The sequence below is a fragment of the Lepus europaeus genome, chromosome 13 (genome assembly GCF_033115175.1).
Source record: "Lepus europaeus isolate LE1 chromosome 13, mLepTim1.pri, whole genome shotgun sequence".
NCBI classification, from domain to species: Eukaryota; Metazoa; Chordata; class Mammalia; order Lagomorpha; family Leporidae; genus Lepus; species Lepus europaeus.
The window spans coordinates 17890732-17918713 of NC_084839.1; the positions used below are offsets into that span (position 1 = coordinate 17890732).

A 27982-nucleotide genomic window follows, 5' to 3' on the forward strand; every position below is an offset into this window, starting at 1 on the left:
AATAATTGCTTGTTTTATATTTATCTACTGTTTTTTTGTGTTTTTGTTTGTTTGTTTGTTTTTGACAGGCAGAGTGGATAGTGAGAGAGAGAGAGACAGAGAGAAAGGTCTTCCTTTTTGCTGTTGGTTCACCCTCCAATGGCCGCTGCGGCTGGCGCATCGCGCTGATCCGAAGCCAGGAGCCAGGCGCTTCTCCTGGTCTCCCATGCGGGTGCAGGGCCCAAGGACTTGGGCCATCCTCCACTGCCTTCCCGGGCCATAGCAGAGAGCTGGCCTGGAAGAGGGGCAACCAGGATAGAATCCGGCGCCCCAACCAGGACTAGAACCCCGTGTGCTGGCGCCGCAAGGCGGAGGATTAGCCTGTTAAGCCACGGCACTGGCCTCTACTGTTTTGAGATTATTCTTTAATCACTTTCTGATACAAAAATATATGTATACATTTAAAATGTGCTTACCAATGCAGAATGGTTCTAACATATTCATCTGTAAAAATTCATTTTTCACGTTCATTGCTTGAAGGCTCATTTTGCATATCAAGGACTTGATTTTCTCAGGACATGGTTTAAATAATAAATAGCTAATAACATAGAGAGCATATCGAAACCAGCACAAAAGTGGAGTGGCAATCCTGCCGTTGGGAGACTCAGACATGCGCTCAATTGTTGGAAAAAGCAGAAAGGCACGGATTACCTACAAGAAAGAAACAAACTTTAATGAGAGGGTTTCTTTTCTTTTTCTTTTAAAAATATTTATGTATTTATTTTAAAGGCAGAAATATGGGGTGGAGGGAGACACACACACACACACAGAATGAATCTTTCATTTGCTGGTTCACTCCCCAGATGGCTGCAATGGCTGGGGCTGGGTCAGGCTGAAGCCAGGAGCCAGGAACCTTTTATTTTATTGTTCTGACTACAAAATACTGCAAAAAAAAAATAATAAAAAAAAATAAAGATTGGATTTTAGAATATGGCCAGAGTTCTGTTCAGACTGCTCACTACCCTCTTGGAGTCCATATCCAGTCTGGACAGGATATGAGGATGTTCCTTTGAGGAAGGCAAAGAGGTAGCTAGCAAGGAGGAGGAGCTGAGGTTGCTAGCTCCTTCCAGAAGACTCATCTGCTCTGCTTTCCCCCACCCACTATTTCCACGAAGTGGAAAACTGCAGCTTCAGCAAAGCTCCTGCTTAGAAATGAGCTGGCCAAAGTTGACCCTGCAATGATTTTTAGCTAATTATAATATCATTATAAAAAATTACCATGGCTGACTACTCCCATCATGCACCTGATACCATGACACTTCTGAGATTTCCAAAAAGGAGCAAGGAAGTGGATAACACTCAGATCCCACCTCAAACTCTGCACGTATGAATATTCAATTAAACCCTGACCCAGATACCAACACCTATGCCTCCGTGTCATATAAAGGGATGGCCAAAACTCATAAATGTAGCTCACATATTTCTTTTCAAGTATGGACTTTGGCTTTGCAGGCAAATAAATCTTGTTCCTCTTCTAACCTTTACCTATGTCTTGTCCTCAAATTCCTCCTTGTGTCAGAGATAAGAACCTGGATCCGGCCATCCCACGACACCTTGAGGAGTTGTGATTAATTTTCACTGTAGGGAGGAAGTGGATTCCTAAATAACTCCTAGATTTTGATAGCAACTCACAATTCCTATGCAGGATTGTTGAAAGAAGAAGCCAACATACCCTTTTAGCAGTTACACCAGTTTGGTTAATGATGATACTAGAGGAAAGCAGAGCCTCTGTTTCTATTCAGCATTTCTTGTCTACGGCCATACCATCCTGAACGCACCCGATCTCGTCTGATCTCCGAAGCTAAGCAGGGTCGGGCCTGGTTAGTACTTGGATGGGAGGCCGGCCATCTATTCAGCATTTCTTTTATTGATTATATTTGGACTTAGTTCACATTTGAAAAGCTCTTCCCTTCCATGGTGTTATCAGCCAAAGATAATCTTAATGAAGACCAAATAAATAAGTTTCTAACTAAAGATACAACCTTAATAAGGTATAAGTCAGGTTCAAGGGAAGCTGGGAATCTCTACTTGGGAAAATGTTTAAGGACAAAAATGTCACTTTAACTCAATTCAACAGAATATCAGGAAATATATATAAAGATTTATTTATTTATTTGAAAAGCAGAGTTACAGAGTGGCAGAGGCAGGGGGGTGGTAGGAGAGAGGTCTTCCATCTGTGGTTCACTCCCAAGATGAATGCAATGGCCAGACCTGTACCAATCTGAAGCCAGGAGCCAGGAGCTTCGAGTTCACCCACACATTGGGCCATCTTCCACTGCTTTCCCAGGCCATAGTGGAGAGCTGGATCGGAAGTGGAGCAGCCACTACTCGAACCAGTGCCTATTTGTGATGCCAGCACTTCAGGCAGCGGCTTTACCCACTATGGTACAGCACCGGCACCAGGAAATATATTTTAATAATAATACTGCAGTATAGCAGGCATGGAAAGCCAAGATATCATGGAAAAAAAAAAAAAAGACCTAAATGAATGATCTCGGTGAGTGAGATCCCAGTGGAAAGAACGGGGCCATCAAAGAAGGAGGTACCCTTCTCCGAAGGGAGGAGAGAACTTCCACTTTGACTATGACCCTATTGGAATAAGATCAAAGTCAGCGAACTCTAAAGGCTTCCATAGCCTTGGCAACTCATGACTAGAGCCTAGGGAGATTACTGATGCCATGAACAGGAGTGTCAAATTGTTAAGTCAGCAACAGGAGTCACTGTGTACTTACATCCCATGTGGGATCTGTCCCTAATGTGTCGTCTAAAGCCAAGTGATGCTATAACTAGTACTGAAACAGTATTTTTATACTTTGCGTTTCTGTGTGGGCACAAACTGATGAGGTCTTTACTAATTATATACTGAAGTGATCTTCTGTATATAAAGAGAATTGGAAATGAAAAAAAAAAAAAACAACCTGGTGTTAAAATGGAAATGGCATAGAAAATTAATTAATTTAAAAAAATATTATGTAGGCTCTCTGTCTTTAATGTGCTGTACATTGCTATTTAATGCTATAATTAGTAATCCAATGGTAGTTTTTTCACTTTATGTTGCTATATGGGCAAAATGTTGAAATCTTTACCTAATATATACTAAACTGATCTTCTGTATACAAAGAGAATTGAAAATGAATCTTTACATGAATGGAAGGGGAAAGGGAGCGGGAAAGGGGAGGGTTGCGGGCGGGAGGGAAGTTATGGGAGGGGGGAAGCCATTGTAACCCATAAGCTATACTTTGGAAATTTATATTCATTAAATAAAAGTTTAATTAAAAAAAATAAGTGTAATAATACTGCAGAAAGGAGCTGATGTTGTGGCTGAGTTAAATTGCCACCTGTAATGCTGGCATCCCCTATGGGCTCTGGTTCCAGTTGTGGCTGCTTCTCTTCCAAGCCAGTTCCCTTCTAATGTACCTGGGAAAGCAGAGGATAATGGCCCAAGTACTTGGGCCCCTGCCACCCACATGGTAGACCTGGATGGAGTTCTAGGTTTCTGTCTTCTAGGTTCCTTCTAAGTTCCTTCTCTTTCTGTAACTCTGCCTTTCAAATAAACAAATAAATCTTTAATAGAACAGGAAATGAGAATGGAGATTACTTTTTCTTATCTCTGCATTTTTTAAAAAAAAGACTCATTTATTTATTTGAAAGGCAGAGTTACACAGAGTGGGACACACACACAGATCTTCCATTTGCTGGTTTGCTCCCCAAATGGCTGCAATGGTCTGGGCTGGGTCACGCAAAAGCCAGGAGCCAGGAGCTTCATCCAGGTCTCGTACATGGGTGGCAGGGGCCCAACTATTCAGGTCATACTCTGCTGCTTTCCAAGGCACATTAGTGGGGAGCTGGATCCAAAGTGGAGCAGCTGGTCGGCACTGAGGCTCACTAGGCTAATCCTCTGCCTGCGGCGCCGGCACCCCAGGTTCTAGTTGCGGTTGGGGCGCCGGTTCTGTCCCGGTTGCTCCTCTTCCAGTCCAGCTCTCTGCTGTGGCCCGGGAGTGCAGTGGAGGATGGCCCAAGTGCTTGGGCCCTGCACCCGCATGGGAGACCAGGAGGAAGCACATGGCTCCTGGCTTCGGATCAGTGCAGCGCCGGCCTTAGCGGCCATTTGGGGGGTGAACCAACGGAAGGAAGACCTTTCTCTCTGTCTCTTTCTCTGTCTAACTCTGCCTGTCAAAAACAAAACAAACAAACAAAAAACCAAAGTGGAGCAGCTAGGACTCAAATCGGTGCTCATATGGGATGTTGGTTTTGCAGACAGTGGCTTAACCTGCTACAACACAGTGCCAGCCTCTAAATGCTATAAATTTTCCTCTCAGCACTGCTTTTGTGGCATCCCCTAAATTTTGATAAGCTATATCTTCATTTTCATTTGGTTCTAAAATGCTTCAAAATTTCTTTTGAAATTTCTTCCTTAATCTATGTGTTATTTAGAAGTGTACTATTTAATCTTCAAGTATTTGGGGATTTTCCAGTTATCTTTCTGCTATTCATTTGTAGTTTAATTCCATTGTGGCCTGAGAACAGACACTACATGATTATTATCCTAAATGGAGTGTTTTATGGCCCAGAATGTAGTTTATCTTAGTCAAGTTTCCATGTGAGTTTAAGAAGAATTTTTATTCTGCTGTTTCTGGATGAAGAAGTCTATCCATATTAATTGTATCTGGTTATGGCTTTGTTGAGTTCAGCTATGTCTTTATTCATTTTCTGCCTGCTGGGATCTACCTATTTTGGATAGAGAAGTATTGAAGTCTCCAGTTTTGACAATGGATTCATCTATTTCGCCTCAATATTCTATCAGTTTCTGTCTCATGTAGTATGACACTCTATTGTTAGGTGCATACATGGTAAGGATTGTTATGTCTTCTTGGAGGATGGACCCCTTTATCATTATATAATATCCATAATAGATGACAATCTGCTTTGCTTTGGAGTTGACTTGGTCTGAAATTAATACAGTTTCTCCTGCTTTTTTTTTTAATTAGTGTTAGCTTGGTATTTTTCTCTATATATTTAACCTCTATGTGTCTTTATATTTAAATTGGGCTTCTTGTAGACAACATACAGAAGTGATCAACTCTGACAATCTTTGAATTGATGCAGTTAGAACATTGATGTTCAACATGATTACTGATATAGTTGAATTAATATCATATTTATTATTTTTTCATTCTTTTGTTTTTCACTCTTTTTTGCTGTTTGTGATTTTAATTGGGCATTTTGTATGATTTCATTTTCTCTCCTTAGCATACCAGTTATACCTGTTATTGGTTGCCCTTGAATTTGCAATATACATTTATAACCAGTCCATTACTAAATAACACTGTACTGCTTATGATAAAACAATAATCTTAAATCTTCCTCCCTACTTTTGCACCATTGCTGTCACTCACTTCACTTATACATCACATATAAATACACATAAAACATACACATAACTCTATATAATTAAAAACATTGTTGCTATCATTATTTTGAATATAACTTATCTGTTAGATCAATTATGGATATGAAAAAGAAATTATTTTATCCTCACTTATTCTTTCTTCAATGACCTTCTTGTCTTGACGTAGATACAAGTTTATGATCTATATTATTTTCTGTTTAAAGAATTTATTCTAACATTTCTTATAGTGCAGGTGCTGGCAATGAATTCCTTTGGTTTTTCTTTGAGAAAGTCTATTTCTCCTTTGTTTTTTAAAAGATTATTTTGCAGGTTACAGACTTCTATGTTAGTTTTCTTTTTCTCTTAAACTTTATTTTATTCTACCCTCTTTCGGCTGCTTGATTTCTGAGAAGTCAGATGTGTTTCTTACCTATGCTCCTCTATAGATAAAGTTTATTTATTTATTTATTTTGGTTCAGGATTTTTTTCTCTATTTTTCAGTTGTTATGGTTTCAAAGTGATAAGCTTACCTATACTTCTATTTTGTTTATACTTATCTTGCTTAGTGTTCTCTAAGTTTCCTAAATCTATGATTTGATGTCTGACATTAATTTGAGAAACTTCTCAATCATTATTGTTTGAAATATTTCCTCCCTTCTCCCTACCTACTCTCTTTCTTTCTTTTCTTTGTGGATTCTCTTTACATATATGTTACACCTTCTGTAGTTGTCTCAGCATTTTGGATAATTCTATATTTTCTCCAGTTTTAGTGGTTTCTCCTGAGATATCCTCAACCTCAGAAATTCTTTCCTCAGTCATGTCCAGTCTACTAGTGTGCCCATCAAAGGCTCTCTTCATTTCTGTCAGTGTTATGACTTCCAGCATTTCATTTTGGTTTTTCTTTAGGATTTCCATATCTTTACCTTCATTGTCCATCTGTCCTTACCTGCTATCTACTTTTATCTAGTAGAGCCATTAATATGTCATTGTAGTTTGAAATTCCTGGTCTGATAATTTTCTGCATATATGGGTCTGACACTTTCTCTATCTCCTCAATTTATGTGTTTTTTTTTTTTTTTTTTTTTGCCTTTTGGTATGCCTTGTGATTTTTTTCTTGATAGTTGGACATGATGCACTAGATAAAAGGAACTGCTATAAACAGGCTTTCAGTAATGTGGAGGGAAGAGGTAGGGGAGAGGCACATATTCAAAGGTCCAATGATTAGGTCTTAGTCTCTCAGTAAACCCGTGCTCTGAAGTATGAGATCACAAGTGTCCTCAGTATTTCCTTCCCCCTTAGGTGGGACAGTATGGCTGAAGTGGCCTGGAGTCGGGTATTTCTCTTCCCCAATGTAGAAGTCTAGCATAGAGTACAGTTGGGTATTTCCCTTCCCCCAGGTCAACATGTTAGAGTCTGGTTAACTAGTTTTTTTTTTTTAATTTTTTAAGCTTATTTGCAAGAGATAGAGATATTCCATCCGCTGGTTCATTCCCTAAATCCCCACAACAGCCTGAGGTAGGCCAGGCCAGAGCCAGAAGCCAGCAGCCGGGAACTCAATCCTGGTCTTCTACGCAGGTGGCAGGGACCAAAGCACTTTAAGCCATCATCTGCTGCTTCATATGCTGTACATTAGTAGAAAAATGTAATTGGGAGTAATTTAGAACTTGAATCCAGGTACTCACATATGAGATGTGGGTTTCCCCACATGGTGTCTTAACCATTGTGTCAATCATCCACTCCTACTTAACTAGTTTTTCCTGAGAGCAGGCCCTGTTAAATAGAGCACAGCACTCTGGCGTATTTCAAAATGGTTCCTGTGCCCCTCCCCCTGCTGGTAGCATAAGGGAGTTTTTCTACATTATTTACTGTGAAAACCTGATTAAACTCCTGGAGGTCAAACTCAAAAAACTGTGGAGCTGGTATGTCAGTGGCTCCCTGGAGTTTTTAAACTTCCAGAGTTGCCCACTCTGAACCCCCAATGTTTGATGTCCAAACATCAAAGCTGACCAGACATCAACTGTAATTCTGTCTCCATGTCTCTTTTACTAAAAGAGATTTGAGAACAAAAACTATGGAAGTCTTTTCTTTCTGGACATGGCATCTTCTTGTTTTTTCCTGGCCATATCCATCATCTAATTTGTCAACTACAGTTCAGGTTTCCTTACCCTGGTACTTGTTCCCATGGGGATTTCCTCTCCATCCATACTCTGGTAAGCCGTTACTCCTTCCCAGTCTTTGGGGCAGAGTTTTGCCCTGTGTCCTCCCTTCTGTTATGGATCCAAGAATAGTTGTTGATTTCTCAATCAGTTTATCTTTTTATTTGTGGTTAGGATGGAGTGGCAACTTCCTAGCACCTTACATATAGAACTGAAAACCAGAAGTTCTATTAACTACTTTGTACATATCTCTTGGTACATGTATACCTGTACTTCTGTTGGCTTTCTACCTCTAAGTAGAAAGATTGGGTCATATGCTATGCACACATTCAGCTTTAGTAGATAAACCCAAAGACTTTTCCCAAGTAGGCATACCAATTTACCCCCTACTGGCAGAACATGCCCATCAATAGTGTATGAGGTGTAAAACAAGGTTTTAATTTCCCCACATCCTTCCCAATACTTGTTATGCTTTTGATTTTTTAATAGCCATCCTAACAGGTGTTAGGTGTCACTGTAGCTTTGATTTGCATTCCCCTGATGATTCCTGATGTTGAGCATCTTTCCATGCAACTGTGGGCTATTTGTATCCCTTTGAAGAAATGTCTACTCAATTACTTTGTTCATTTTAAGACTTGGTTTATTCTTTTCTGTGATAGTTGCTCTCCTCTGTATCTTATTTAGAAAACTCTTCCCTACCCCAAATCATAAAAACATTTTTCCAGTCAAAATGCTTTTTAAAAATAAATTAGGCAGCTGACTCTTATTTATTCTACAATGTAGGTTTAGGCCTTTGGCTATGTCTAACTTGAGTTTTGAGTCTGTTCCTTTGATATAAAAACATTAGTGATTTGCTTTACCATGGCCTTTCTGTATTTATTTACATTTCTTAATGAGCTGAATGCACTTCTCCTGGTTGGCCCTGAGAGAAAAGGCAAGTTTTCATGGACTCAGCCTCACCTTATCTTCTGCTGTGGATAATCCTTTTGAATAATCTGTTTGATAGCACTGTCCAAACGTCAAAGCTGATCAGACATCAACTGTAATTCTGTCTCCATGTCTCTTTTACTAAAAGAGATTTGAGAACAAAAACTGTGGAAGTCTTTTCTTTCTGGACATGGCATCTTCTTGTTTTTTCCTGGTCATATCCGTCATCTAAATGCTTGGTGATTTCCTGTATTTTTCCTTTTCTCTCAATAACAGTTGACATATTTTAATAGTTTCTCTTTTGGTCACAATAATTTGACCTCCACTAGATCACCTCCACTGTCACCTAAGGACATATTGCTCCTTCAACACCTGGATGGCCTTGAATGATAAGTAAAAAACATTGCTTGCAAGAAGGGAGCAACAACCTTTCCAAGTAATTAAAAACTGCTGGATTGGCAAAAGTGCATTTTAACAGCTTCTAATATGCTTTTTGCATAAATTCAGGGTTTCAGCCAGAATATGAAAATGGAATTATGTCATTCTAGCAGCTTCGCAGTACAAAGGAGAGGAGGAGCTGAATAAACTGCTTCCTGAGACCTTAGGAGCACCCTTGGGTGCTTGTGACACAAATATGAGCTCCAGAAGGTCAGGATGACAGGATCCACAGTCTTCAAATCAGAGCTGGGTGGGCTGGCTGCACTGCAGTGGGTTTAGACAAAGGTTACATGTAAAGATTCATGCAAAGATTACTGGATGTATGTGAAGTCTGACTGGACAAGAAAAGTCACTGGAAGGAATTATCCTCTCTATAAGCCACTTTCTACGTAAAATCTGTCAAAAACAGAGAAAGAATAGGATCACCTGTGGAATCCCAGCACTTTTCTGAAACCTGGTCATATTCTTTTTAGCATAACAAAGGAACACAGATTCCCGATTCAGCAGTAATCACTGAGGACATAGGGCAAGAAGAGGATACAGCACAAGCATCTGAAGTTTGGTTATCTGCAGCTGCAGGAAGCATGGAGCAATTAACTTAATGGACTTCCAGTGCCTCCAGAGCTGTGGAACACAAATCACCCTGTTCTTGTATTGCACATACAGGGGATGTGCCACTACCTCATCTCTGTCTTTTGTCCAAAGACAGTCTCTAGGATGGCCATCCATGGGTCAAAGTCAAATGTGACAACATAAGTCACATGCCCTTCAGACTGGTAAAAAATTAAGAAGTCTAACAATGCTAATAGTTAATCAAGAGGAACTCTTAAATATTACATCATTTATAAAGTACTCCCTTTTCTGTTTTTGAAAGTACAATCACCTTAGGTACATGGAGCTAACACACAAAATACATTTTATACCATGTTTAATGGTAACAATATGATTTAGGGATATGATATTTCATTTGGCTACCAAGCAGCATGCTTAAAGAGAGGTAGAAATGGTAAAAATATTTCAGCAGCAGGAGTGCTGTTCAAATTAACCATTGACTTTCTATCTTCAAATTTAGAATTCTTCCCCTATCTTTTAGGAAATTCCAATATAATTAGTCTTTTATTCCTGGTATTCTTCCAATATCATGATTCTTTTTGTTTATTTTGCTTTAAAAGACTTGATATATTTCAAACGTGGTGGATTTATGCAAAGCAATGTCTGGTACTGAGAGAGGAAGGGTTTCTCACTACCTTGGAGAAGCCTTGCAGGTGAAGGGCTAAGGAGGTGGTACCTTCTCGGTTGCACAGGAAGCAGCTTTCTCCCTAGGCTGAAGAGCAGGTTTCTCAGCAGCTGCTGAGAGGGCAGTAAAGACAATGACAAAGTTGACTTCTCAACTTCAGCTGGGTTCTGGTTGGTTAGTCCCACCTGGAGTTGTGGAACATGAAGCCAGGCAGGCTACGTTTATAGTAATCGCAGTCTCCTTGGCAGCTGATAGTCTGCAATAATATCTAGAAAAGCCGGGTGGTTTTGTCTTTCACATTTAGGTCCATAATCTTCTTGAAACTGATTTCCATGTATGGTGTGAAGTATGGGCCCAATTTAACGTTCTTCCATATGGAAACCCAATTGTCCCCGCTCTATTAAATGCAAAGGCTGCCCTTCCATGCTTTTCTGAGGTGATACTGCTGTTGTAAATCCTGTGCCTGTGCTAGTGGACACGTGTCAGGGCTTTTTCATCTGTCCCCTGGACTATGCTAACTCTGCACCAACAGCACAACTCTCTCATTCTCTCTTCTTCTTTTCCTTTTTTAAACAAAGCTACTTTTAATACTTTGGGGTGCTTCATTGTTATAAAAAACACTGGAAGGGGTCACCCCCTCACTCTCAGGGGCAGCCAGGGAGGAGAGAGGCTACCCGAGAGGAAGGAAGCACACAAGGGACCTGCTGCAGATTCAGGGCAGAGGGAATGCCATCCGTGCTGGGGCCTTGGGCACTGCAGGAGGGAAGGCCGGCACGGTGGGACTGGCGCCAGGCACATGTGCGAAGGGCAAGAGGATTGCACACGAAGCCACAAAGCTACTTGCGTTCCTTCTTGTTTGCCTTTTTCTGCTTCTGCTGATCTCCGAGTCCCTCTGCCTGTGGGCAGCGGCGGAAAGCCCATCCTCCCGGCACACGCTTCTCGTTCTGGCGGGAGAGTTCACGCCGGGTATCGCGGGTCCTGGCCTCCGTCGCCTCTGCTCTCAACTTCCCACTTGCTTAAGCTTCATGGTGTACTTGGATGCTTGGTTCAGTAAGTTAAACTTTGTCAACTTGTTCTTCAAGAGTGCCTTGGATATTTTTAGATGCACTTTATAAACATTTTGGAATTGGCTGTTCAAGTTCCATGGTTATCTTAAGATTCTGACTGGAATTGTACTACATTTAGCAAAAATCTTTAGAATCTATGAATATGGGATAGTTTTCTCTTTATTATACATCTTCTTTAATGTCTATAAAAGACTTTTTATACACTTTCACTGTAGTTATGCTACACAACTTCTGTCAGATCATGAGGTTTTCATTATTTATCATAAAAGGTATTTAAATTAAAAAAATTTATTTCCTAAATGGTTGTTGCTTATCTGTACAATGTAAATGATATTTTCAGGTTTATTTTGTGCTTAGTAAGCTTACTAAAATTTCTTACTAGCTCTAGTAACTTGTCTGTAGATTCCTTTGAATTTTCTTAGTACACACTCAAGTCATCCAGAAATAATAGTGTTGTTGCTTCCTTTGAAATCCTTTTATCTTTTATTTCTTTTTATTTCCTTATTGAGTTGGCTAGAACTTTAAATAAAACACTAAATAGAAATACTTCTTGCTCCTGATCTCAGAGGAAAAATTTTTATATAATCACTTGAATTAGCTAGTATAATAAAGTATGTTAGTTTCCATAAATATACTTTATCAGATTTAAAAAAAGCTCCTCATTCCTATTTGCTAATTGTTTTTTGAAATAATAAAGAGATTCTGAATTCCATCAAATGCTTTTTCTATATCTATGGAGATAGTCATGTGGATTTTCCTAATTGTATTTATTTATTTATTTTTTTAAGGGAAAGAGTTTATTAGGGAAACCCGACAGAATGGAGGGAAGGGGCGAAGAATGAAAAGAGGGAGAAGGAGAGCATAAGAAAGAGATCCAGAGATGGAGAGAGAGAGACAGAGAGAGAGAGAGAGATCCGGAGACAGAGAAAGAGCTTTAACTGTATTTATTAATATGGTTGACAGCATCGTATTGATTTTTTTAATGTGACACTAACCTTTCATTATTAGGCTAAACCACTTTTGCATATATACTTTATGCATATATACACACATATATGTAATATTTGGTTTCCTAATAACTTTGTGTAAGATTTTTGCAGGATGATGAGTGAGCTGGTTCTATAACTTTCTTTGCTTATGTTCAAGTTTGGACAGAAAGGTTTTTCAACTTTGAAAAACTAAGCTGGAAATCATTTCCCTCTTTTCTATTATATAGAAGATTTTGTAATAACAGAGTTATTTATCCTCAGAATATTTCTTTTTTTTTAAGATTTATTTTATTTATTTGGAAGACAGAGTTAGAGAGAGAGATAGAGACACAGAGAGAGGTCTTCCATCCGCTGGTTCACTCCCCAGATGGTTGCAATGGCCGGAGCTGCGCTGATCCGAAGCCAGGAACCAGGAGCTTCTTCCGGGTCTCCCTTGCGGGTGCAGGGGCCCAAGGACTTTGGCCATCTTCTACTGCTATACCAGGCCATAGCAGAGAGCTGGATCGGAAGAGGAGCAGCTGGTACTAGAACTGGCACCCTAATGGGATGCCGGCGCTTCAGGCCAGGGCGCTAACCCACTGCGCCACAGCACCGGCCCCGATCCTCGGAATATTTCATAGAGTATACCAGTGAAGCCATCTGGGTTTGGAGTTTAATTTTGAGAAAGAATTTTGTCTAGTGTTTGATTCAAAGCAGCTAAGCTTTTGGTTGCTTCTTGAGTCTGCTTTGATGTTATCTTTTCCTAGGGATTTGTCCATTTCATTTAAATTTCCAAAGTATCCTGCTATTACACTTCAATTTCTATACCACTAGGAGTGACGTTATCTCTTTAATTTCTGATACTATTAGTACTTGCTACAGTAAAGTTTTTATAATTATTAAGTAACTCTCTTCTCATCTCTAATAATGCTTCTTTTCCTTCAGGTTTATTTTGTATAATATAACCAGCAGCTTTCTTTTGGTTAGATTTTTTAAGGTATAGTAACTTTTTCCATTCTTTTATTTTCTACCTTTCTATCACCTTATGTATAGAGATATAGCTGTACATTTCCCCTCTATTTAAATCTAATAATCTGTTTATAAAACACAATTTATGGGGCCGGTGCTGTGGCATAGCGGGTAAAGCCGCTGTCTGCAGTGCTGGCATCCCATATGGGTGCCGGTTTGAGTCCTGGCTGTTGCACTTCTGATCCAGCTCTCTGCTATGACTTGGGAAAGCAGTGGAAGATGGCCCAAATCCTTGGGCCCCTGTGCCCGTGCGGAAGACCCGGAGGAGGCTCCTGGCTCCTGGCTCTGGTTTGGCGCAGCTCCGGCTGTTGTGGCCAACTGGGGAGTGAACCAGCGGATGTTAGACCTCTCTTTTCCTCTCTGCCTCTCCTTCTCTCTGTGTAACTCTATCAAATAAATAAATGTTTTTAAAAACCACAATTTATTACATTAAATATATTTTCATATAAAGTAATTGCTAGTATTTTGGATCTAAATCTGAAATGAATATGTAAAATCTTATTCAGTGCTTTCATTTTTTCAGATTCCCCCATTTCTTCTTTCTTACCATCTTTTTAATAAGAAAGGTATAAAATAATAAGATAATGCAAAACTATAAACATGATACAACATATTAAAAAAAGGGCAGAAGCCCATGCTGTGCGCAGTTGGTTAATCTTCCACCTGTGGCGCTGGCATCCCATATGGGCGCTAGTTCTAGTCCCTCCTCTTCCAGTCCAGCTCTCTGCTGTGGCCTGAGAAAGCAGTAGAAGATGGCCCAAGTCCTTGGGCCCCTACACCTGCGTGGGAGACCCAGAAGAAGCTCCTGGCTCCTGGCTTCGGATCGGCGCAGCTCCAGCTGTTGCGGTCATCTGGGGAGTGAACCAGTGGAAGACCTTCTCTCTCCCTCTTACTGTCTGTAATTCTACCTCTCAAATAAAGAAATAAAATCTTAAAAAAAAAAATAAAAGGCAAAAACCATATGCTAACCTTACAGATGAATAAAAGGCATTTGACAAAATTCAACATCACTGCATGGTAAAAATCCCCTAACAAACTGCACCCCATACAATGCCATATATGACTAATGCGCAGCTCGCATGATATTCAGTGCTGAAAGGCTGATGGCTTTTTCTCTGAGGTCATGACTATTACAAGGATGCTTCTCACCACTTCTAGTCAACAGACCACTGCGAATGCTAGCCACAGCAATTAGGCAAAGGAAATAAGTCATCCAAACTGGAAGGAAAAGAAGTTAAGTTTTTCCATGTGAAGACAACATGATCACATGATCATATATATATAAATCCTTAAAGAGTCCACCAAGAATCTGTTAGAACTAATAAATGAATTTTAAAGTTGCAGAATAAAAAGTCAACTCACAAAAATAAGTAATGTTTCTAGACACTAACAATAAGCAATCTGAAAAAGAAACTCCAAGATGGCAGAACAGCGACAGGACAGTGTGCTCTAGGCTAGGCAAAAATATTTAAAAGAAAAAAAAGTGAGAAAGTGCATTCTCAGGGGAAAGTTGCAGGGGAAACTGCAGTGGAGATTCTGTGGAAGCAGGAGGGATGCCCGGATCTGTGTAGAAGGACAGACATGCAGCAATCAGCACAAACACAACAAACGACCCCAGAAGCCCTGAGCCAGAGAAAGTGCCAGCTTTGGAGAGCAAGGTGAGATCAGATGGCAGTGGCCTGTGCCACTGCTGATATAGCTGGAGGGGAAGCCTAACAGACTACACTGTCTTTGAGTCTGGCCCAGGGCTCTGAGGGGAACAGGGCACATGCCCACCCAGAGAAAAAGAAAAGGGGCACATCTCTCTCTCCCCGCCCCCCACCACAATGGTGCCCAGCAATCAGCTGTGAGAGGGCAGGTGCCACTTTGGACATGAGTAGGTTGCATCAGCTGCAGGACTTGTGTGTATACCCAGCAACTGGCGGGAATAGTCTGCATTTTCTCAGCTGAGACAACCGCAGTAGCTCTACTGCACCCACCTGGCAACGGGAGGGGAGAAGGAGCCATTCTGGCATTGTTATTGCCTGCACAGACTCTTGTATGCTCCCAGCATGATTGTGAAACAAGTAGGGCTGCAGCCTGTGGGTACCTTGAATGCACGTGATCCAGGGATTTTACCAGAGGGAAAAATCTGCATTCCCCACTGACTTTGAGTCTGGCTGGGAGGACTGATGGGAGGCTGGGTACCCACATACGGCTGTGAGGTGCCCCCACCCTCTCAAAAAATCAGTGTCTGGGGCTGCAGGGCTCAATATGCTTAGGTGGACCAGCCACAGGCACCAGGCTCTGGGAATCCCTCAGCCACTTTGTAGATGGAACAGGCAAGCAGGGCGGAATGGATCCTTTGCACCCTTGTGACTGTGGGAGCCCTGGGTGCTGAGACTGTAAGAACACTGTGACTGCATGAGGGGGCACAGGATGTAGTTGGGTATCTGGGCAATCACTGAGCGGCTCCAAATGTTCAGAGCTCCCTGACTGCCTGGAATCATCAGTGCAGTGGGATCCCGGCTCACTCTGAGGATGCACAGATCGATCCTCTGTGCAGTCCATATGGGAGCACAGAGGAGTATTACATCCACTGAGGGCTAACACACTCCTCCAAGGTGAGGGCATCACTCATCTTGGAAGACAGGAAGTAAGGGTGTGATCAAGCCAACAGAGGTGGCTTCTCTTAACGAGATCAACCATGCCCAACTTCAATACTTGCTCCACATGGAGCACTGACCAGAGCTCCCTGGCCACACCTAGCACACACCTTTGGGTATTCACTTAAAGAGCAGAAATTCCACTAAGCCACAGAGGCGTAGTTCAAAGATAAAAGCCATCAGAGGAAAAAAACCAACAAGGAATCTCCACAATGCCTAAAAATAAACGCAGAAACTCAAGAAACAATATTAAGAAAGACTAGATGCCTCACCCATCTCACCCTCCCCCTGTCAAAGAATCACAATACCACTTCAATATTAGAATGTGAAGACGAAGAGATTGATGAAATGCCGGAAATGGAATTCAAAAGATTAATCATAGGATTACTCAGAAGCAAATCCATAAATTAAAGAAATCCATACATGATATGAATGAAAATTTCTCCCATGAAATCGAGGTTTTAAAGAGAAATAAAAATGAAATATTAGAAATGAAGAATTCAATAGATCAAATACAAATGCAGTGGGAAGCATTAACAACAGACTTCGTGATGCAGAAGAAAGAATATTTGAGCTGGAAGACAAATCTTTGGAAATTTTTCACTTAGACTGAAAAAAAAGAAGAAATAAAAACAGTATTGAAGATTTATGGGATACTATCAAATGAAGCAACATATGGGTCTTAGGAGTTCCTGAAGGTATGGAAAGAAGAATGTATTAGAAGGCCTATTTAGTGAAATAATCACAGAAAACTTCTCCAATTTGGAGAAAGAAAGGGATGTCTGAATATAGGAAGCACACAGAACTAGTAATAGACATGACCAGAAAAGATCTTCACTATGACACATTGTAGTCAAACTCTCCACAGCAAAACATAGAGAAAAGATTATCAAATGTGCATGAGAAAAATGGCAGATTACATTCAGAGAATCTCTATTAGACACACAGCTGACTGTGTGTAATGGTCTAGCCATCCTAATATCACACAAAATAGACTTTAACATAAAAACTGTTAACAGAGACAGAGAAGGGCACTATGTAATGATTAAGAGATCATTTCAACAGAAGATGAGACTATAATAAATGTATATGCAACCAATTACATGGCACATGGCTTTTTAAAATAAATGTTAATGGATCTAAAGGGAGACAGATTCCAACAAAATAGTAATGGAAGACTTCAACACCCCCCTTTCATCAATGGACCGATCAACTAGACAGAACATAACAAAGAAACAACAAAGCTAATTGACACTATGGACCACATGGATCTAACTGATAGCTACAGAACCTTTCATCCCATAGTTTCAGAATACACATTCTTCTAATCAGTACATGGAACTTTCTCTAGGATACATCATATAGCAAGTCTCATCAAATTAATAAACATCGAAATCACATCATGCATCTTCTCTGACCCCAATGGAATGAAGCTGGAAATCAACAACTCAAGAATCTAGAACATATGCAAATACATGGAGACTTAACAACATGCTCTTGAATGAACAGTGGGTCTTAGAAGAAATCAAAAAAATTTTTGAAGATGGCAATACAATATATCAAAAATTATGGGACACAGCTAAAGCAGTGTTAAGAGGAAGGTATATAGCAGTTGGTACCTTCATCAAGAAATTGGAAAGGCACCAAATAAATGAGCTATCAATGCATCTCAAGGACCTAGAAAAACAACAACAAACTAAACCCAAAGTTAGTAGGAAGAAGGAAATAATTAAAGTTAAAGAAGAAATAAACAAAACTGAAAACCCCCCCCAAAAAAACCCACAGCAGATCAGGGGAAGGAAGAGCTGGTCTTTTGAAAAATAAACAAAATTGGCCGGCGCTGTGGCTCACTTGGTTAATCCTCCACCTGCGGCGCCGGCATCCCATATGGGTGCCGGATTATAGTCCCGGCTGCCCCTCTTCCAGGCTAGCTCTCTGCTGTGGCCTGGGAGGGCAGTGGAAGATGTCCCAAGTGTTTGGGCTCCTGCACCCACATGGGAGTCCAGGAAGAAGCACCTGGCTCCTGGCTTCGGATCGGCGCAGCACCGGCCATGGTGGCTATTTGGGGAGTGAACCAATGGAAGGAAGACCTTTCTCTCTGTCTCTCTCGCTCACTGTCTATGACTCTACCTGTCAAATAAAAATAAATAAATAAACAAAATTGACACACCATTGGCTGAACTAACCAAAAAAACAAAACAAAACAAATCAGAGGGAGAAGACCCAAATCAATAAAATCATAGAAAAAGGAAATGTAGCAACAGATACCACAGAAATTACCAACAGTTCTGTAGGCCAACAAATTGGGAAACCTAGAAGAAATGGATAGATTCCTGGACACATAGAGTACACCACTGAGAAAAGAAGACATAGAACAGTTAAACACACCAAAATAACCAAGACAAAGAAAAGCCAGGACTGGATGGCTTCACTGATGAATTCTACTAGACTTTTTAGTATATGTGCTGCCAAAGTGAGCACCTACTAGACTTTTAAAGAAGCTATTCAAAACAATTGAAAGGGAGGGAATCCTCCCAAACTTCTATGAAGCTTGCATCACCTTAATTCCTAACCCAGAAAAAGATGCAACAGAGAAAGAGAACTATAGACCAATATCCATGTTGAACATAGATGCAAAAATCCTCAACAAAATACTAGCTAATCAAATCCAGCAACACATCAGAAAGATCATTCACCCAGACCAAGTGGAGATTTATCCCTGGTACACAGGGATGGTTCAACATTCACAAATCAATCAATGTGATACATCACATTAAGAAACTTAAGAACAAAAACAATATGATTATCTCAATAGATGCAAAGAAAGCATTTGATGAAATATAACATCCTTTCATGATGAAAACCTTAAGCAAATTGGGTATAGCAGGAACATTCCTTAACATAATCAAGGCAATTTATGACAAGCCCACAGCTAGCATCTTATTGAATGGGGAAAAGTTAGAAGCATTACCACTGAGATGTGGAATCACACAAGGATGCCCACTCTCACCATTGCTATTCAATAATTTCCTGGAAGTTTTAACTGGAGCCATTAGGCAAGAAAAAGAAATCAAAGGGATACAAATTGGGAAAAGGGAAGTCAAATTATCCCAATTTGCAAATGACATGATTCTATATATAGGGGATCCAAAAGACTCCATTAAGAGACAATTAGAACTCATAAAAGAGTTTGGTAAAGTGGCAGGATATGAAATTAACACAAAAATCAATAGCCTTTGTATACACAGACAATGCCATGGCTGAGAAAGAACTTATAAGATCAGTTCCATTCACAATAGCTAAAAAAATACCTTGAAATAATTTAACCAAAAATGTCAAAGATCTCTATGATGAAAACTACAAAACATTAAAGAAAGAAATAGAAGAAGATACAAAAAAATGGAAAAATCTTCCATGTTCATGGATTGGAAGAATCAGTATCGTCAAAATGTCCATACTACCAAAAGAAATTTACAGATCCAATACAATCCCAATCAAAATATTAAGGGCATTCTTCTCAGATCTAGAAAAAACAATGCTAAAATTCATATGGAAACATAAGAGACCCAGAATAGCTAAAGAAATCTTAAACAACAAAAACAAAGTTGGAGACATCACAATACCAGATCTTTTTTTTTTTAATTTTAATTTTTTAATTTTTCTTTTTTTGCCAGGCAGAGTTAGACAGTGAGAGAGAGAGAGAGAGAGAGAGAGAGACAAAGAGAGAGTTATAGACAGAGAGAGACAGAGAGAAAGGTCTTCCTTCCGTTGGTTCACTCCCTTAATGGCCACCAACGCTGGCGCTGCGCCAATCCAAAGCCAGGAGCCGGGTACTTCCTCCCGGTCTCTCATGTGGGTGCAGGGCCCAAGCACTTGGGCAATCCTCCTCTGCCCTCCCGGGCCACAGCAGAGAGCTGGACTGGAAGAGGAGCAACTGGGACCAGTACCCGGAACCCCAACTGGGACTAGAACCCGGGGTGCCGGCGCCGCAGGCGGAGGATTAGCTAAGTGAGCCACAGCGCTGGCCAATATCAGATCTTAAGACATACTACAAGGAAGTTTGTTTTTTTTTTGTTTTGTTTTTTTTTTTATTTTTGACAGGCAGAGTGGACAGTGAGAGAGAGACAGAGAGAAAGGTCTTCCTTTTGCCGTTGGTTCACCCTCCAATGGCCGCCGCGGTAGCGCGCTGCGGCCGGCGCACCGCGCTGTTCCGATGGCAGGAGCCAGGTGCTTATACTGGTCTCCCATGGGGTGCAGAGCCCAAACATTTGGGCCATCCTCCACTGCACTCCCTGGCCACAGCAGAGAGCTGGCCTGGAAGAGGGGCAACCGGGACAGGATCGGTGCCCCGACCGGGACTAGAACCCGGTGTGCCGGCGCCGCAAGGCGGAGGATTAGCCTGTTGAGCCACGGCGCCAGCCTACAAGGAAGTTTTAATCAAAACAGCCTGGTACTGGCAAAAAAACAGGCATGTAGACCAATGGAACAGAAGAGAAACTCCAGAAATCAATCCACACATCTACAACTAACTTATCTTTGACAAATGAGCTAAAATCAATCCCTGGAGCAAGGACAGTCTCTTCAACAAATGGTGCTGGGGAAACTGCATCTCCACATCCATACCTTACTTCCTACACAAAAATCCATTCAAAATGGATCAAAGACCTAAATCTATAACCCAAAAAAATCAGCATTTGAATGAGTGATTTGTATGCCCACGTTTATTGCAGCTCAATTCACAACAGCTAAGATATGGAATCAACCTAGATGTCCATCAACTGAAGACTAGACAAAGAAATTATGGTTATATATACACTATGGAATATCACCCAGCAGAATGAAAAAATGTAATTCTGTCTTTTGTAACAAAATATATGCAAATGGAAAGCACTGTACTTAGTGAAATAAGCCAGTTCCAAAGACAGATACCATATGTTCTCCCTGATCTGTGGTAACAAACAAGAGTACCTAAAAAGTAATCTATAGAAGTGAAATTGACACTCTGAGATGTGATGATTTTGAAAAGCCCTTATCTCGATTGTTGAGGAACAGCTTTTTTATCTTTATACTATTTGTTGAACTCTTTACTTAGTGTGATGTTAATTTTATGTGTATAAAGTTAATTGAAAATTAATTTGTAAAAAATAACAATGGGAATAGGAGAGGGAGGAGGAAGTGTGGGAGTGTGGGTAGGAGGAAGAGTAAGGTGGGAAGAATTACTATGTTGCTAAATTTGTATATATGAAATACATGAAATTTGTATTTGTTAAATAAAATTTAAAAGAGGAAATCAAGGAAATAATCCAATATAGAATAACTACTAAAATAATAAACAATAAATTTAACCAAGGAGGTAAAAGACCTGCACAGTGAAAATGATAGAATACTGATGAAAGAAAGCAAAGAAGACACAAGTAAATGGAAAGATATTCCATGTTCATGAATTGGAAGAATACTGTTAAAATGTCCATATTACCCAAAGTGATCTACAGATTCAATGCAATCTCCTTCCAAGTTTCAATATTTTTTTCCACCAAAGTAGAAAAAAAAAAAAAAAACCAACGTGTATAAAATCACAGAATACCCTGGATAGTCAAAGCAATCTTGAATGCAAAGAACAAAGCTGGAGGCATTATATTACCTGACTTCAAAATATACTATGAAGCTATAGTAATCAAAATAGCATGATACTGGCAAAAAACCAGACACATAGATCAAAATAGAGTAGACAGCCCAGAAGAGCTCCATTTACTGATGCTCAATAAATGTGCCAAGAACAGACAATAGGGTAATAGAGAACCTTTTCATAAATGAAGTTTGCACAAGTGGATATCCACATGCAGGACAAAATGAGACCCTGTTGCATATCATACATAAATGGAAACTCAACATGGATTAAATACTTAAATATATGACCTAGAACTATGAAACCATTTGAAGAAAACACAGGAGAAAAAAGCTCCATGACATTGGTCTTGGAAATATTTTTCTTGGCTATGATTCTAAAGGTTAAGCAACAAAACTAGACAAATGGAATCATATTAAACTAAAAAGCTGCACAGCAAAGGAAAATCAGTAGAGTAGTAACGACCTATAGAATGAGGACAAATATTTTTAATTCATATATCTGATAAGGGGTTAATATCTAAAATATTTAAGAAATTAACACAACTCAATATTGAGAAAAGAATGACCCACTAATTAAAAACTGGGCAAAGATCTAAACAGATATTCTTCAAAGGAAGACATCTAATGGCCAAGGTATACAGGAAAATCCCATATATCATTAATTACCAGAGAAATGCAAATGAAAATCACAATGTGATATCACCTCATATCTACTGGAATAGATATTAAGAAAAAAGATGAAAGATAAGAGCCATCATTTGCTGCTTTTCCAGGCGCATTAGCAAGGACCTGGATTGGAAGTGGAGCAGCTGAGGCTTGAATCAGTGTACATATAGCATGTTGGCACCACAAGTGGTGGCTTTTGTCTGCTATGCCAGAGTGCAGAGCTTATAAACTCATCTTTTTTTAATTAATTAATTTATTTGAAAGTCAGAGTTACACAGAGAGAGGAGAGGCAGAGAGAGAGAGAGGTCTTCCATCCGCTGGTTCACTCCCCAATTGGCTGCAATGGCCAGAGCTGTGCCAATCCAAACCCAGGAGCCAGGAGCTTCTTCCAGAACTCCCATGTGGGTGCAGGGGCCTAAGCACTTGGGCCATCTTCTACTGCTTTCCCAGGCCATAGCAGAGAGCTGGATCAGAAGTGGAACAGCTGGGACTCAAACCAGCACCCACCTAGGATGCTGGCACTTCAGGCCAGGGCATTAACCTGCTGCACCACAGTGCTGGCTCCAAACTCATCTTTTAATTCCATTTTCCATGAACTTTTTGAAGATCTATATATCATGTTGGTAAGTCTTAAGTCCTATGGTGGGGGAAGAAGATGCAACAACAAAAGCGGCCTAGGGCTTGCTGGAGGTGGCAGAGTAATTTTAAATAGGACGTTTACAAAAAGCTTCAATGAAAAGTGACATCTGTGCAAAACCAGTTAGGGAATACATTGGAGATAACTGGGAAAAGTTTTCTCCTGGGAGAGGGAAGAGCCGTTACTTGCAAAGGCCATATGAGAGAAAGGCAATTTGATGGGAAAGAGCAGGTGCTAGTACTGCCAGAGCTCAGTGCATCAGGAGCAGAGCAGCTCACGTTGGAATCACAGAGGCAGCAGTGAGGGAGATGACGTGCAGTCTACTTTGGGTTTTACTGAGAGAGCTGGGATTCTTTGAAGGATTCTGAAAATAGGAGTGACGTATCTAACTTCTATTTTAAAAGGATTGTTCTAGTTGTTGTGTTGTTAATATTGTCCTGGAAGTGCTAAATCAATGATTAAACAAGACAAAAAAATGAGAATTATAAATACTGGAAAGGCAAAATTATCATTATTTACAGCTTATGTTTAACACATTTTTAAAATGTGTAAAAATAAAGCTAAATATAAATGTGAAAGGAAATGCACCACACTTATGTAAAGAAAACTTCAAGGCCAGCGCCACGGCTCAATAGGCTAATCCTCTGCCTTGCGGCGCCAGCACACGGGGTTCTAGTCCCGGTCGGGGCGCCGGATTCTGTCCCGGTCGCTCCTCTACCAGGCCAGCTCTCTGCTGTGGCCCGGGAGGGCAGTGGAGGATGGCTCAAGTGCTTGGGCCCTGCACCCACATGGGAGACCAGGAGAAGCACCGGGCTCCTGCCTTCGGATCAGCGCAGTGCACTGGCTGCAGCACACCGGCTGCGGCAGCCATTGGAGGGTGAACCAATGGCAAAAGGAAGACCTTTCTCTCTGTCTCTCTCTCTCACATCCATTCTGCCTGTCAAAAAAAGGAAAAAAAAAAAAAAAAAGAAAATTTCAAGATTCAGTAGGACATTTCTTTGTTCTTCTCTTGCTTTTTTTTTTTTTAAAGATTTATTTTTATTTATTTGAAAGGCACAGTCACAGAGAGAGAGACAGAGAGACAGAGAGATCTTTCATCCGGTGGTTCACTCTCCAGTTGGCTGCAATGCCCAGGGCTGGGCCAGGCTGAAACCAGAAGTCAGAACTTCATCTGGGTCTCCCACATGGGTGAGGGGCCCAAGCACTTGGGCCATCCTCTGCTGCTTCTCCCAAGCCATTAGCAGGGATCCGAATCAGAAATGGAGCACCTGAGACATTAAATGGTGCCGATGTGGGATACTGGTGTTGCAGGTAGTAGATCTACCCACCATACCACAAGGCCGGCCCCTCTTCTATTGCAAAAGAGAAATAAAAACTACTAAATCAATCTATTAATTCATTCCTACTTAACATGCTAGAACTTGAAACTTATTTTGAAATTTGACAAATTATGCTAATGTTCAACTGGAAAACAAAATGTACAAATAACCCAGGGATTTTGAACAAGAAGAGAATGGGAGTAGAGGAAGCAGCTCTACTGAGTAGTACACAGATCAGGAAGTCAAATTAAAATTCTTTGGTACCAGAAACAGATCACCGAACTCAATGGAATACAGAAAAGAGAGTCTAAAAACTGACCTGAGTAGATCTGAGAATTAAATTTATGATAAAGGCATCAGTGGGGAGAAAAGGTTCACTCCATAAATGCAACTGGGAAAACTGGAAAACAGAATTACTTCAAGTAGCAAAATACTGGAACTGAGTGCCCATGACTTGAAGTGGTCACATAAACTAAGGGACATCCTTTGATGGAATAGACAGAAAACCTTACATCACAATGACACATGAGGAGGCTTGCATGTGTTAACAGCCAGCAAGGTGTAAATTCTGTTTCTTCCTCAAAAGCAGCTTGTGAATAAAAAAGAGGTGGCAATCTTCAAACAAGATATGTTAAGCCTTTGGGCTCATATATTCTTAGGGCTTTTTATTCTGAAAGCACAAAGGTATTTTTGCTTATTTTTAGGTTTTTCAATTATGTCTCTTAAGTGATCTCTGGAGAATTGTTATTGCTTAATGCAATCTCTACTAACTGGAAATTAAGTACTCAATGCTCAATCTTTTTGTTTTTTTCCTCCTCCAGGCAACTATAACAAAATATTATTAAATAGTCAAATCAACTATGAGTAGGGACTTGGTTAAAAAATAATTGCAGGGGACTGGTGCTGTGGTGTAGTGGGTAAAGCCACTTCCTGTGAGCCGGCATCCCATATGGGTGCTGGTTCCAATCCTGGCTCCTCCACTTCCAATCCAGCTCCCAGCTAATGCACCTGGGAAAGCAGCAGAAGATGGCCCAACTCCTTGGGCCCCTGCACCCATGTGGGAGACCCAGAAGAAGCTCCTGGCTTTGGATTGGCCTAGGTCTGGCTGTTGCGGCCATTTGGGGAGTGAACCAATGATGGAAGACCCCCCTCTCTCTAACTCTTTGAAGTAAATAAATCTTTAAAAAAATAATTTTAGGAACTAATGTGAAGTTGGTGTATCTATTCCCAATCCCCTCAGTCTTTGCATTCATAACACCACTGTAGATAAGAGAAAACACTGAGATCTAGGACATGTAAGTGTCATCAAATTCTCTTCCTATTGAACTCTCTTTATGAATGCAGACAAATATGCTAAAGCACATTTTAAATGGTAAAAGTTAGAAATAAATGTTTTTTTTTTCTTTTTGGCAAATCTACAGTTAACCAGAGAAATCAATTAATGAAAACAATCTGTTTTCTAAGAAGTCTGATAATTTAGTCTTATATGGTAACTGGTTATTTTAATTTCAAGTTTACTCACTTCAAAATAAGGGGCTTCTTGTGTTTATTAAAAGGTCCTCAAAGATTTAGAGGATATAAGTGGCTAAAACAGTTACTATTAAACTAAAAAAAAGGTACCACATAGATTCCATACTAGTTATGTAACCCACAGTACATAAGGAACTTCAGACTGATCAAATCAGCTGGCAGAAACAGGAAGCAATCCATTACTTTTATAAATGATCCTTTACTGTGACCCTTATTAAACAAAACTGCATGCAAGGGAAACTAAAAATACATGAGCAACCACGGGGTTATATTTGGTTGATCTTTATCAATAATAAATTGAGAATTAAGTGCACTCTGAAATCATGGGAATGGACCAAAACAATAAGGAAGTTCTAATGCACACTGTGAATGCCTCATTGCCTCTGAAAAATAGAAGACCAAAGACCGTTTATCACAACTAATACTTAGTTGATGAGACTGGTTTTCCTCTCTTGCCTTTGAAGAACATCAGTTATTACCTGATACATGAAACTTACACTTTTCATAGCTATCATAATAATTTCAATTAAACATACAGGCTAAATTTGATAGCCTATTCACAGTAATAGAAATTGCTTTTATGTTGCATATAGAAATCTACAGGCCAAAAAAAAAAAAAAAAACACTCACCCTGGTCAAGGAAGTCTGTCTAGTTTTATAACACAGCTGTGCAGAGGTTGCCACATCTGTACACATGACAGAACATTTTCTTATGTTACTGTCTCATTAAAGAGAGGGTTTCCAGGCTGGCCAATTCATTTTGCTCTAAGAAAGCATTTTCACAAATTTCACATTCTCATCTGAAATATACCAGAGTAAACCTGATAATAGAGTACAACCATGTTTTCCCCAACAGTACAGGAAAGTAAATATGCACATTGGGGCTTTCTATATTGGATGAATTGCTGTGGGTTGGACACATTCTTTTTATGCTTTTTTTCTTGAATTTATCATTATTAACCATTTTTCAGAAAGGATGTCAAGAAACAATCTGAGGCACGGTCACAGGCTAAGGCATATGATGCTCACGTGTGGATTGTGAACCATCTGTTTCATTAAATAGGTTTTCTCCCCTCCCCCTGTTAAACAAAGAGCAAATCCAAAAAGTCCTTCATCAGCCTCATCATCTAGACAGCTTATTACAGATGCATCCACTTTTCTGCATGGGCAACAGATATATAGGATGCCTATATGTGACCACAAAGTCCAGTCATAACAAACAGTGCTTTGACATCTTCAAAAGAACTGCATCACTGCTACTCTCCCCTTTTCGCTTATTAGGTTAGTCCACCTGTTGAAATAATGGCAGGGTGCTTCCCACTGTTCTTCTTTATATATGACTGCCAACATTGTTAGGGCACATCTCAGTGAACACCCAAGATAAATCAGACAGCCTTCAAAGATAAAGGTGCTAGCAGCCAAAGTTAGATCTAGACCTAAACGTAGTCATGCCTTTTCCCTGTAAGGCCTGTTTTCCTCTCCTTACAATCAGACTGAAAACACAAACCTATTCAGCTTATTGAATAAGTATGCAGTTTATAAACTGCAAAGGCCATGATATTTTAATCATCAAGAGTTTACATTTTGAGATCTTATATCCTGTCTTAGAACTCTGACACATCAGCAAGATGCTATTGTACTCCACAGAGGGGGAGCAAGCTCTCTTAGAATAACAGTGGTTGTGACAGCTTACTAGTTTCTAGGTACCACACTAATGCACTTCATATACATTATCTCACTTAATACAAACAACTCTATGAAGTAAGTTTTTCATTGCACAAGAGAGAAAACTGAAGTTCAATTATAAAATGACAAAGCTAAGAACCCAAGCAGGGTGACTTCAGAGCCCTTGCCATTAGCCATGACATACACCACACACTTACATGCAAAGGAATTTCTCTGTAGTCGAGTCCCCTGTGGTTAAACTAATCACTGCCATTATTGTTAGACATGAGTCAATCTTTACAATGGTATCTAATTATTTAGCTTAAGAAATAACTAACAACATATCCTAAGAAGTAAAGTATGAGATCCTTCAACTACTAATTACCGAAACAAAATTATGCCAGTTCACTAGGCTTTGGCTAAGATGGTATTCAAGAAACTAACCACGTTACCACTTCTCATTCATGTGAATTACATTCAGTCTTTCTGGGGAAGATATTTTTCTATACTTTCAATTACCTGAACATAAAAAAAATGTAGTTTCATGCCACTTCATGCATTTAAATCTCATGTTGCTCATTATAAGGAATACTTGCATATTTACAGATAACATGATTTTACAAACATTTGAAACTTGGTTTC

The 27982-nt window shown here is 40.0% G+C and overlaps 1 protein-coding gene across 1 annotated transcript in view; it reads right to left on the bottom strand.

The window, feature by feature from the left end:
• The window catches only part of LDAH (lipid droplet associated hydrolase), a 131356-nt gene that overhangs the window by 43089 nt on the left and 60285 nt on the right, over nt 1–27982 (bottom strand). Inside the window, exon 5 of the mRNA XM_062209022.1 lies at nt 456–690. Within this exon, the coding sequence (XP_062065006.1) occupies nt 456–690 (235 nt within the window). The remainder of the gene's footprint in view (nt 1–455; nt 691–27982) is intronic.